At 31.9% G+C, this 14,236-nt stretch overlaps 1 protein-coding gene across 1 annotated transcript in view; it reads left to right on the top strand.

The window, feature by feature from the left end:
* The window catches only part of MTREX (Mtr4 exosome RNA helicase), a gene marked incomplete at its 5' end in the record, with an annotated part of 94,882 nt that overhangs the window by 43,105 nt on the left and 37,541 nt on the right, over positions 1-14,236 (top strand). Inside the window, 4 exons of the mRNA XM_079145259.1 lie at positions 476-544; positions 6,153-6,281; positions 10,602-10,712; positions 13,153-13,341. Coding sequence (XP_079001385.1) covers positions 476-544; positions 6,153-6,281; positions 10,602-10,712; positions 13,153-13,341 — 498 coding nt within the window. The remainder of the gene's footprint in view (positions 1-475; positions 545-6,152; positions 6,282-10,601; positions 10,713-13,152; positions 13,342-14,236) is intronic.

The following is a 14,236-nucleotide window of genomic DNA, read 5'->3' as shown; positions in this document are numbered from 1 at the left end:
TTCCTGCTACAATAGTTGATCTATATTTAGTTATATTATTTAACTGTTTCACATGGCTTAGGTTAAGGCCTTGTTAATCACCACCAGTTTTCATTTTGGGAAATATAATTTGAAATAGTCTTGGGATTATATAAAATATTGAATTATGAAATATCTTAAAATAACTAAAATGGCCATTTTAGTTACTATAAAATTTATTAGATATAAAAAGCCTTGAAATACACCAACATTTTTAGCATTTGTTTGCCACCTGAGAGATTTCTGTTATTTCTATTCTAGGGCCTATGAAATTTGCCATTGATTTTTTTCCCCCATAGGGTTAATATCTTGCTCCTTAAATTTATCAGTGATTTTTAACAAATATTAGACAATTCAGGTTTTATTAGCTTATAATGTAAGACCTAGAAGGCTACAATTGTTTTTTGTTTTTTGTTTTTTTTTAATGTAAACATTTTTATTTTTTACTGTCTTTCAGGTAAAGAATGAAGGAGATGATTTTGGCTGGGGTGTAGTGGTGAATTTCTCAAAAAAATCAAATGTTAAGGTAAACCATTTTCTTTAAAGTAAAATTTTATATAGTTGTTAGTAAAATTTTTTTAGACTCATGAAGTTTGTGTAAATATAAATGGTATTACCCTCAGAGAAGCAGTAATAAATTTCAACCTTAAGGAATTAATGTTTTGAAAAATTTAAATTTTGTACCCCATAATTTTAAAACATTTCATCACATCCAAAGGAAACTTTTATCACTCACTTCTCTTCAGCCCCATACAATTATTAGTGCTTTCTATCTTCATAGATTTGTCCATTCTGGAAGTATCATGAAATGAATTTTATATAATATGTATCCTTGTGACAAGCTTCTTTGACAGTATAATGTTTTCAAGGTTTATCAGTACTTCATTCTTTTTTATGGCTAGGTGATATTCCAGTATCTTATTTCATTATCCATTTATCCACCCACAGACATTTAGGTTTTTTACACCTCTAGGCTGTTATAAATAATACTCATATAAACATTGTTTACAAGTTTTTATGTGAACATAGGTTTTCATTTCTCTTGGGTATATATCTGAGAGTAGAATTACTGGGTCCTTTGGAAATTAGATAAGGTAAGTTGTTGAGGAACTGCCATATTGTTTTCTAAAGTAGTTGTACTATTTCACATTCCCATCAGCAGCCTCACTAGACTCATGGGTTTATTTTTGGACATGCAGTTCTTTTCCATTGAACTGTATGTTCAATCCTCAAGTCAGCACCATACTAAGTTTTGAAGAAAGCAAACATGTGAGTACTTGATTTTTTTTCTACTTTTTCAGAATTGTTTGTACTATTCTGGGTCTTTTAAAATTCCATACAAATTTTGCATTTTGTTTCTCAGTTTCTACAAAGTCAGCTGGGATTCTGATAAAGATTATGTTGAATGCGTAGATCAATTTAGAGAATGCTGCCATCTTAAAATTATTAAGCCTTCTTCTAATTCATGAACATGGCATATTTTTCTTCTTATTTAGGTCCTAAGTTTCTTTCAGCAGTATTTTATTTCCCAAGTATAGGTTTTGTACTTCTTTTGCTTAATTTATTCCTAAATATTGTAATCTTTTTGATGCTACTATAAATGAAATTATCTCCTAATTTCATTTTTCTGTGCATTTGTTCATTGCAGGTGTATAGAAACCCAGTTACATTTTATATTGATCTTATATCCTGCAGGACTCAGTGTTTTATAATTTTGGGGTTTTTGTTTGTTTGTTTGTTAGTTTGTTTTTCCTTTGAATATGCCAACCCACTGCTTTCTGGACTCCATTGTTTCTTCTGAGAAGTGTCTGTTAATCTTGTTGGAGTCTTAAGTCTTATAAGATCTTTTTCTCCTACTGCTTTCAAGATTTTCTCCTTGTGGTTTGTCTTTCTTCATTTTTACTGTGATAAATTTCTAAGTATAAAAATGTACTGTGTACATCTATGCATTTATCCTAAAGTAGGGAAAAATGTAATATGTACATGTAGATTAATCTCTTTGCCCCCAGTAAGTTTGGGGAATTTTCAGCTATTATACCATGGATTTTTTTTTTTTTTTTTTTTTTCTCCTTTCTCTCCAGTCCTTCTGGACCTTCCTTATAGGTATATTTTTTAGTTTATTAGTGTCCCATATTTCTCTGACATAGACTAAATTTATTTTTATTTATTATTCTTTTTGTTCTTTGAATTAAATAATCTCTATCCATCTTTCATCAAGTTTGCTAATGATTTTTTTCTGCTGGTTCAGATTTACTATTGGGAACCTCTTGTAAATTTTTTTTTTTCAGTTGTTATACTTTAAAATTCCAGAATTTCCTTCTGAATCTTATTTATAACTTATCTCTTCATTGATATTTTCCATTTGACACCACATTGTTGTTATACCTTCCTTTTATGTTACCTCATTCAGTGTATCAAACATTTATAATGGCTCTTTTAAGTCTTTAATCAGCATTTGGTAACTCTAACATGCAGTTTCTCATGCTTGCATTTTTTCGTGGTATGTTTTTTCTTGGTATATTGTGGTCATAGATAATAATTTCCCCTCTTTGCACATTTCATTTTTTTTTTATTGGAAATTGGACATTTTAGAAAATGTTGTAATTCTCCCTTGTTTTGCTTATTCATTTTGTGACTATCAAAATTATTTGAGTGAAGACTCTTCTATGCTACTTGCCTCTCTTATACCACCATTGTTAAAGCTTTACATTGCTCCTGAGGTGGGAGTAGGGGAAACATAGCCTTGGATAAGCACACAATCGCCCTGGGATGGCAGTGGTTTGGGCTGGGATCTCTTTGTATCTTCCTCTGTTCTACCCAGATATTAACTTCCCCTAGCAGAAGTGTTTCTCTCCCAGTACACAAAAAAAAAAAAAAAAGCTAGCTAGCTTACAATTTAGCCTATCTCTTCTCAAATCTGTAGGCCTACAAGTTCTTTTCCTTACAACTTCCACCATTTTTTGAGTTCCTTTATGCTTGAACTTTCCAAGGCTCTGTTTCAAATATTCCTTTGGGAAAGTATAGCTACCTATTTGAGGGCTTGCTACTCTTCCTTGGCAAAATCGCTTGAGCCAAAGTTCTAAAGCTGGGACTGAGAGCATTGACTCACTTTTATATAAGTAACTAACTTGCTTTTAGGAGCTAAGGGCTTTGTGGAGGATGGTTGCAGTAACCTCAAGTCTTCCCAGTTTGCTTCATCCAACATGAAACCCAGTACCTTATAAGGCAAGGGAAGACTGTTGGGGCCCTTAATTCTCAGCAGCCCCACACCCAAGATAGAACCTTTGGCCAACCAGTGGGTACTAAAGAATAGAGCCCCCCTGCTCTTTAGCCTCTCTGGCCCAGAGCTTAGCCTCAGCAACAGGTAATTGAGAGCAAGATTAGAAATGGCATTCACTTGAATATTGTGGGAAAAGGGAACCCTCCTGTATTTTTTGATTCACCAGTCTAGCGTTTCTGCCTCAAGCTTAGAAAGAGTGAGAGGAGAAAGTAGGGATCTGCTGTTACTGAATTTTATTAGACTTCCTTGATGCGATGTTTCTTTGTTTGACATATATTTTCTTAGGAACACTTTCAGAGATGTTGTTAAATGGTTGTTTTGGTTTTTTTTCCTCCAATTTAGTTGGGAGGTGAATTTGTAGAGCTCTTCACATTACTATGGCAGTACTGTATCTAAAATTTTTAGGAGAGAAAAATTATAGCTAATATAATTGTGTATACATACACTGTAGATAGATTTTTTTTTTTTTAATTATTCACCTCTGTTGATACTTAATCCATGTATAGTCAGAGTTCTTTTAGGCAGGGATAGAATGAGAATTAGAGTGGAACACATTCATATTTTTCTGTTTAAATTGATGGTGAAACTGATTTTTCCACTGAACCACTTGTATTTGTGAAGTAGATTAATTTGGAATCTAGGTTAAAAACACTAATCAATATTTTCATGGCCAATAGATTTTGCCATAGATAGAGAAAGAATACACACTGTTGAATAGTTTGTCATTTTAAGGAAATGGAAATTTAACTTTCAACATTTCACTGGTTTTTTTTTTTATGTTCTACAGGTTTAGAATTATTAAAAATTATGTTTTAGTATGGTAATTTCAATTTATAGCAAGAAACTAGTCACATTTTAAAAGGAATGAAGAGAAATTAGGAAAAAGTAAAATCTAATATGATTAAAAATAGGATATATGAACAAAAATTTTAAAGAATTTAAAATATGACAATCACTGGAAAACTTAAGCAGAACACAAAAACTATTTTCATTTATGTGAAAGATGATGTTGACCCATCTTTACAGAGTATAAAACTACAGCATGATAGGTGAGAAAAATTTTACAATCTTAGGAAATATTTTTGGTAGCAAAATTTTTGAGGTGGGGTGGTACTGAGGATTGAACCCAGGGTTGCTTACCCACTGAATCACATCCGCAGCCCTTTTCTATATTTTATTTAGAGACAGGGTCTTGCTAAGTTGCTAAGTGCCTGACTGAGTGTTGCTGAGGCTGGCTTTGAACTCGGGATCCTCCTGCCTAGCCTCCTGAGCCTCTGGGATTACAGGCACATGCCACCACTCTCGCTGCAAATTTTAAATGTTATAATTAAGAAAGCTTTCAAGTGTCTTCTCTAGGTAACATTGAGGGTATTACTATAATGTTGTTTTAAGTGGTTTTGGTAACTGGAGACAGAAGATCATGTATGATCTTATAGTTTTATAGTTACTAATGTGATTGTTTTATAGATGAATACTTAATTTACTAAAATCTAAAGTATTGAAATTTAATCCATAACAGTTCTAGATTATCTAGAAACATTAAAGATTGCTCATAAGTCTTAACAGTTTTCCTTTGTCCAGATATCATATGTCCCCTAACACTTTGGAGTTAATTCATTCTTCAAACTATAGGATACAACTTACTTGGAGGTTTGTTTTACCCTCTGAAAAGGGAACATGACAATCACTGAGACACCTTATAATCCTTGACTTAAGAATAGTTGACAGTTGGTCATAACTTTGTTTAGCTCATTGTTTATAAAACTTATTGTCTTTTCTGTTTTTGCATTGAGCTGGGAGCCTGAAGGAACTATATAATATGAAAAACCCTAAGAGGTTTTATTAGCTAGTAAAAAATACTTAGTTCCTATTAACCACTTAAAAAAAAAAAAAACTTATTTCTAAACTGTTAGGCTGTATGATCTTTGCAGATATAGGTTATCCAAGTCAAAAATACATCCATCTTTGTTTTGTGTCTGTATCAAGCTGAGGAATTTGTTGGAACTACTTTTTAAATAATCTCCTTTTGAAGAAGTTGATGCTAGGAAAAAGCTAGTTTGATTTCCTTTTGGATTGGAAAATGGAATTTATTTATTTATTTTGGAAAGTCTGAAAATTTTAATTGTGTATATGGTTTGTATTTGTAAATATGTTTTAAATATTTGGTAGTTTTTTGCAGAAATAGTTGGTAGATAAGGATTCATTTTCATTTCTTGATGGATTTTTATTTTGTTATGTCTTGGATAGATGCCAAGTCTTTGCCATGTTCCCTTTTAACCAAAGTAACTTTCATTTTATCTATTTCATACAAAAGAGATTGTTTGAATATTTTACCAAAGAGTAAAGAGGAATTCTTTGGGTGGGGGCAGGACTGGGATGTGGCTCAGTGTTATGTTAAGCACCCCTGGGTTCAATCTCTGGTACAAATTTTAAAAAAAAAGTCTTTGTAAAATGATGTGAAATCACATTGCTTAAGTGCTAGTGTGCTGAACAGTAAAATCTACTTAATCTATTTTGCTTGTTGTTTAATTGGGGTGATTTGGAGATACAGGCTTATTTTCTGATCCTGATCATTTTACTTCCTCTTTCCAATTTTGGCATCTTATTTCACAGTGATCATATTATTAAATTAGAATTCATAAGTACTAAGTTATTGCTTTTTTCTCTCGTTCGGTAGCACATATTGAAGAATGCAGAGACAACCTTCATTTTATAAAATAAACATTTACTGCATAATGTGTGCCAGTCATAATGCTAAATTCCAAGAAAACAGGCCCTGTATACATGGAACTTTAATACAATTTTTGGTCCAGTTTTCAAGAATTAATGAATTTTCTTTATCCTGTTTTTCTAGCCTAATTCTGGTGAACTGGATCCCTTATACGTAGTAGAAGTACTTCTGCGCTGTAGCAAAGAGAGCTTGAAAAATTCAGCTACTGAGGCTGCAAAGCCAGCTAAACCTGATGAGAAAGGAGAGATGCAGGTTTGTACTTTCTTAGATTTCAAATATTTTGTGAATTATTTTTTATCACTGTTGAGTTTTTAAATGTGATTATAAGAAGCGTACTGTCATCATTTCTAAATTAGAAAGTTTAAGGTATTTTGACACAACATTATTAGAGCCATCTAATGTATTGTGAAGATGATTAATGGAATTTTAAGTTTTTATTTTTAATATATCTTTTAGTTATAGGTGGACACAATACCTTTATTTTATTTTTATGTGGTGCTAAGGATCAAACCCAGGGCCTCATTCATGCTGGGTGAGTGCTCTATCACTGGGCTACAGCCCCACCCCGAGATTTCAGTTTTATTAAATTATGACCAGGTAAATAATGACAAAGTAAAAGATAAAGAGAATTTAATAATTTGTTTCACATGAAACTGTATTTTATGAGGGTTATGAATATTTTACATTATCATTTGTGATTGGTTTTATAGTTTTTATGTTTTCTTCATTTCTATGGAAATAATGGTTGTAATATTGTTTCAGTAATGAAAACTTTCTACCCAAGTTTTCTTAGTTAAAATAATTTAATTTCCCCATACTTTTATTAAATTTAAGCATTTGACTTGCCACATGAGATACCCATATTTCTTGAGTTTTATTTTTATATTGGTATAAATAAAATTATTATAACAAAATCTTTTATTACAGATTACAAGTATCTTATTGAAATCTAATATTGTAGAATTTTGTTGTTTTGAAACATTGCTTGTTAAAATATGTGGCATATTGGATAAATCTTTTAGGAAATTATATTTTTATAATTTATAAATCAAGCTTATTATAAGCTTGATTTCTAGAAAGTAAAATCTGCCACTGCACCATCATAGACTGCTTTTTTGGATTAATAAATCAATTTGTCATTTTGAATTGGCAGTATTTAGTATTTGTGTTTTTATTAATTAAAATTAATCAGTGCAGTGCTGGATATCAAACCCAGGACGTTATGCATACTAGGCAAGCCCTCTAGCACTCAACTACATCCCCAGCCCAAGTTGGGAGTATTTTTAAAAATACTTTATTATTAAACATTTTTAAGTGCTGATTTAAAAGTTTGTTTATAATTCCGAATACTACCTGGCCTTTAAAATCTCTCTCTCTCTCTCTTTTTTATGGTCTTTGGGATTGAACCACAGGGCCTTGCACATGCTAAATAGGTGCTCTGCCATTGAGCTACAGCCCTAGACCCTATGAGGATTTTTTGTTCATTTTTTGTTTTTTTTGCGATACTTGGGATCAGACCAGGGCCTGATGCATGCTAGGCGAGCACTCTTATCACTGAGCCACGTCCCCAGCCCTGTTCTTTATTCTTCTATTTGTTCTCCAGACTTCTGCCAGCAAAGGAAATTTGTATAGTTTTTTTCCCCCTAGGATATATTTTACCTATTTACCCTCTAGTTTTAGGAAGCTAAAATTCCTATAATTTGGTACACATTCATTATATCCAAAGGGACCTTAGAAGTTATTGCAATTTAAAATAGTAAATACGTGGCATTCATTCCAGCCATCTTTCTTGTGATAGTCGTTGCTAATAAGTCATGTCCCACTTTTACAATGAAAGCTTTTCCAAGGAAATGATCCAAACAGTCATGATTAATGCATTGGAGTTAATATTTTGGTTAAAATAATTTACTGCTTTTCTTTGTTAGGTCCACATTTTTAAGCCTAGCTGCTTTGCCTCTTTTACTTACTTTATGACCCAGAAACTTTGCAGTCCTTAATAGTCATGATTCAGTTCCGTTCAATAAGTAATCTCTACTGGGAACCCTTCACTGAACCCTGAGTCTTTCCTCTACACTATAGCATTTTTTAAAAATTTCATTTATTTCAGGGTATACTTCTAAGGAAGTTAATCCAAAAATGTTAACTGATGGTCTGAAAAGAACAAAACATTTTTGCCCAAAGTGCACAACTTGAATTTGATGATTCCTCATGATTAGACAACCCTAATTTGAGTGCCATTCTATAAATTAACTAATGTATTTTCAAGTACTAAGGTCTTAAAAGACATTGAAAAAGGATTTTATATTAAAAGAGAATGAGGAAATAGTACAACCAAAGTCAATGCCCATGATCCTAGTTTGGATCCATAGAGAGTGGCATTGGAGAAGGGAAGGTAGTATAAAAGACGTTTTTAGGAAGTGAATGAAATCTTAACATGCACTGTAAATTAGATATCATTATATCAACATTATATTTCCCCTTAAGAGTACTATGTGAATATGTACACAAAGAGAGAATGATAAAGGAAATAATATAAGTAATAAATTGGAATAAAATTATATTGGAACACTTTTTCCTATCCATGCAACTTTTCTGTAAATTTGGACTTATATGAAAATGTCAATACTATGAGAGAAAGAAAAGGTAGATAATATGATTAAAGAATACCGAAGAGATATAACCACTAAATGAAATATTTGACCCTTGGTTTGATCCTGGATCGATCTAAAAGTGTAGTAAGTAATAGTGGTGGTAGTAGAACTAGTAGTGACCCTTGGTTTGATCCTGGATCTATAAGTGTAATAAGTAGTCATCACAGTAATTTTTATAAGTCATCTGGGTCACTTGGGGAAATTTAAATGTGGACTGTATAATAGGTTATATTATATTACTATTACATTTTTAGAATCTTACAATAATATGTGGCTATACGGGATAATGTACTTGTTCATAAAAGATGCGTGGTCTTAATTAAAAGATTGCATGTTGGTGAAACAAAGTGATATTAAGTGCAGCTTAATTTCAAATGATTAAAAAAAGAAGAGGAGGAGAAAAGAGGGCAAGAAGAAAGAAATCCCCCTTTACTCAAACAAAACCCCAGGACTTAACTAGGGAGAGAGAGAGAAAGTACTGTTAGTAGTTGGAAACCTATAAACAATTTGAAAAATCTAGTTGGGAAATTGTTGAGAAAATGCAGTGAATAATTCATGGAATTATTCACTTGTTTTCAAATAGAAAGTTAAATGTTGTAATGCAGAAAAAACTAACTTTTTAGAGGCTAGGAAATAAGAAAAATGTAAATTAGTTATGAAATTTTAAAGATTGGGACTTCAAAATAACCTGAATTTTTCACTTTAAAAATGAAAGCTCTAGGGCTGGGGAGATAGCTCAGTTGGTAAAGTACTTGCCTTGTAAGCACAGGGCCTCAGGTTCAATCCCCAGCACCGCAAAAAAAAAAAAAAATGAAAGCTGTAAAAACACTAGTACTACATACCTGCCTGGCAACAGTAGTTGTCCTCTTTAAACAACGCACACATGCTCACTCCAGTTTTTTGGTCTCATGTGACTTATTAACATGGAATAAATATTGTCTGCCTTTTCTCTTTCACATTTGAGTATATGGCCTCTGCTATTTTAACACTCTTATTTGCAGATTTGTTGACATTTGATGGACATTTGTTGTACTAAATAACTTAGGATAAGTATTTCATATATATTGTTTGATTTTATAATCAAAACAGTTTAATGAGATATAATTTTATCCCCATTTTTACAGTTGAGTAACTTAAAGTGTAGAAAGATTATATAACTTGTATAAAGTCACACAGCTAGCTGAAAATGAATTTAAACCCAGGCAGTGTTGACTTTAGAACCCAGGCTCAACCATTATGTAAAACATTATATTATCAGCAAGCCAGTGACACTTTTTTTGTGTGGTGACAAGTATAAAAGTAATTGTAGAAGACCAATATCCAAACAGATTGGCACTTGTGAAACTGTTATTCTCACCTCAGTTTGTCGAGATGTTCTAAATTTAAGAGCAGTTTAAGGATGCAGAATGAATGACCTTTGACGGTGAAGACAAGCATTCTTGGCTGGAAAAAACATGGAAGTTTGTGGATACATGTTCTTGAAGATTCTATCTGATGAAATATGCTATTTTCTCTGTTTGAAATACTTTTAAAAAAAAAAATCTTTGTTTCAGTCTATCTAGAACTTCATGTACTTTACTTGACCATTTAACTCTGTTTAAGAGCAAATACAGTACTTTTTGAGTTCAAAAAGTGCCATATACTGAGAACATAAAAATGAGTAAACTATGGATTCTGTATTGAAAGATCTTTTATTTATTTATACCATTTATTTGCCTGTTTAAAGATTTGAAATAGGTTTTACTTTTTACTTACAATTTCAGTACTAAGATATAAGGGTTAGGTAGCTGTTCTACTACTTAGACCTGTGACATATTATAAATGTACATGCCTTTGATGGATCTAGGTTTAGAAAATGACAGATTTTGATTTTAAAAATGTGTAATATTTATTGTAGTGTTACATAACTTTTTATTTTTAGGTAGTCCCAGTTTTGGTGCATCTCCTGTCTGCTATCAGCAGTGTCAGGCTTTACATTCCTAAGGACCTTCGGCCAGTGGACAATAGACAAAGTGTTCTAAAATCAATACAGGTATGCATGTTAGTTTTATAACAACTAGAAATTTTATATAAATCGGATCTATAAAGACACAACCAAAATGCTTTTAAATATATTACTTTCACTTTACTGATCTATCAAAATGTATAAATGCATTCTACTGTCATGTACAACTAATTAGAACAAATAAAAAAATTAATAAAAAAATATATTCCTTTCAGAAAAACTGTAAACAGTACCAGTAGTGGCAGTTATTTTCATAAAATGGCTACAGCAGATAGATATACGTGTAGATTTGTTCTCTGAATTTGTCAGCAAAGTGATTGACTCACACAAGAAAACTGCACCATTAATTTTCACTGTTTTATGCTAAATATGATTTGCTTTATTCATTATGAATGAAAATAACTATAGACTCAGACTGTGTGAAAAGTTTTATGTATAAAATGATGTGCCAGGACTTTTAGCCATTTTTTAGTATAGTTAATAAATGGGTGAGATCATTTAATTTTGCACTAGAAAAAAGAAGGGACAAAGTTATTTTGACAGTAAACGATTGAGTAGCATTTACTATACATTGAAGGTTCTTTACTGGAATCTAAGAAAACAAAAATAAATAGGATGTTTTGGGGTTAGCATAGAAATTTTTAAGCTGTGGTTCATAGGGGGATTTCCTGAAATAAAATGATTCTCTAGAGAGTTTCATAAAATTTTTATGGATGCATGGATATCCATAAAATAAAACATTCTGAAAGAGTTTAAAAATTCCCAAAGAGTTTAAAACCCTCCTAATTAGGCTGATGACAGATAAGTATATTTTACAAGCTCATTAAGTGTAATGTCCTGCTGAAATTGTTTTTCTAATATTTTCAAAATAGTGGTTTAGTTAGGAAGAGAAATATACATTGGTCATTAAGTTGACATAAATAATGCAGACATTCTGAAAACATGATTTCTTTGTGCATCTGAATTAAGGCAGTTTTTCTGCTAAATTTAAACTTGAATTGAAATGAAATTTCGTTGAAATAAATTTGGCAAATTGCAGGCTTGTCTTATACACTGTGCTTTATCCATAACATATTTCAGCTTTGACATTAACTTTAGTAGTAACTTCACTTAGTCTCATTTTTATCTCATTATTTTTTAAAAAGTTAGGCTGTTGTTTTTCCTTTGTCCCTTTGTAAACATTTGTATTAGTTATCACATATTAGGAAACCAGTGGAAGAAAAATCAGGAAACTTAACCTACTGAAAAAAAAAAACCCTTCTCTTAATGACTACAGAGTTCTCTTTTGCTATTTAATTGTAGATTTTTATACTTTAGAACTAAAATTTTAACCTTTTCTTGGTCCTCAAATTTCATGCCTGCACTCAGTTTCTTAGTACATAAAAATTGACCAATTGATATATAAGATAGTGATTTTGTATTAATACAACACCAGCAAACAACTGGAAACTGCTATGTGCACTTAATAAACATAATCAGTTTCTTGAAACAGTTTTCATTATTGGCTTATTTAGCACAGAAATGTTCAAATGTCTTTGAATCTCTTACATTTGTGGGTTTTACTCTTACTGTGCTCCTTTTTATTTGTGGTTTGTTATTGTTTGGGGGGTCTGGGTTTTTTGATTGTTTGTTTGTTTGTTTGTTTTTGAGATGTGGCTCATTATGTTGCCCAGGCTAGTCTCAGTCACTCTCAGATTCCTGGGGTTATTTTGGTCTCAGATGATCCTTATGCCTTTACCTCAAAGTGGCTGGAACTGTAGGCACGCACCACCACCCCTAGCTAATGATAATTTTGTTTGTTGGGGTGCTCGTGGTGGTGGTTTTATAGTGCTAGGGTTTGAAGCCAGGGCCCAGTAACATGCTAGGTAGGCACTGACTAGCCAGATTCTCTCTGACCTTTATTACCTGTCCAGGACTTAATTCTCTCAGTACCAGCCAATGGTGAGTTACCACTTCCTGAACTCATAAGTTCTTTATTTAATAGTTATGTAATAAAGAAGTTAGTATTTAAAGGGATCCAGATACTTTAAAAGTTTCTATTTTCTAACTCAGTAGTGCCCTGACTAGGAATCAACTTCAAAGAAATATTTGAAAAATTCAAAACAATTTGCACATAAGAGATGTTAAATACAAAATTATTTTGATGGCAAGAAGTTACAGCAACCTAAATATTGATAATGGCCTTATTAGATCAGTAATATGTACCATATCCTATACTGTTGACCTATGCAATACTAGATTTATTAGTGTCTTATAATATGTCCCTATATCAGTAACTCATACCATAGCAATTAAAAAGGAATTTCAAAAACCATTTGCAATTGGAAAATATCTTCCAGTTTAACTTGGAAAAAATATATAGCATCCTTTTTATGTTCATGTGCATAAAAAAATAAAGGAAGTATTGACTTGGTTTCTGTTACTAATTGTGTCTTTAAGAGAAAATGAATTTTACATTTTGTTTCAGGAAGTTCAGAAGCGTTTTCCTGATGGTGTTCCTTTATTAGATCCTATTGATGATATGGGTATTCAAGATCAAGGGCTGAAAAAGGTCATTCAGAAAGTAGAGGCTTTTGAGCATCGAATGTATTCTCATCCACTTCACAATGATCCAAATTTGGAAACTGTGTATACACTTTGTGAAAAAAAAGCACAGGTATGGCAGAAATTTCATTTTTATGGTAGAATTCTATGTATTACTAAGTAAATGTGGTTTTCGTTTTCTTGTCCTATTGGTTTAATTGGCTAAAGTAGGAATTTCTGGCTAGCTTATAAATAAATTATCAACTTTTAAACCTGTCAGCTCTCATCAGCCAATCAAAATGAAGTCATTATGCTACAGTTTGGTATTTAATGAATGTGTGGTTTTTTGGGTTTTTTTTTTTAACAGATATGATTTATATAGTACACTTACCCTTTTAGAGTGTCTAATTCAGTGGGTTTTTTTTTTTAACTATATTTACAAATATCTGCAGCCATCAACAATAATTCCAGAATATTTTCTTCACCACAAAACAATATCCAGTAGCAGTCACTCTCCATTTCTCTCACCCTTCAGCCCCTGGCAACCACAAGTTACTTTGTGCCTATATGATTTTGCCTGTTCCAGACATTTCATGTAAATAAAATGATATAATATGTGGACTCTGGGTCTACTTTCTTTCTCTTAGCATAAGACCTTCAAGGTTCATCTGTATTTTACTCCTTTTATGACTAAATAATATTTGGTTATATGTATATACCATGTTTTGTTTACCTGTTCATCAGTTGATAGACATTTGATTTTATCCAACCTTGGTTATTATAAATAATGCTACTGTGAACATCCTGTACAAACTTCTTTGTGGTCCTGTTTTTGTTTCTTTTGAATAGAATTGGATAGTATTATGAGATCATATGGAAATTCTGTAGGATATTTTTGAGACGCTGCCAAACTTTTCCAAAGTGACTGCATCATTTTTCTCCAGCAATTTAGAAGAGTTCTACATTGTCCACATACTGGTTAATACTTGTTATTGTCTGTATTTTTTTAGTTTAGCAATTCTAATAGT

Source organism: Sciurus vulgaris, assembly GCF_902686455.1.
Source record: "Sciurus vulgaris genome assembly, chromosome: 6".
NCBI lineage: Eukaryota > Metazoa > Chordata > Mammalia > Rodentia > Sciuridae > Sciurus > Sciurus vulgaris.
This window is presented reverse-complemented; position numbering and strand designations above follow the sequence as displayed.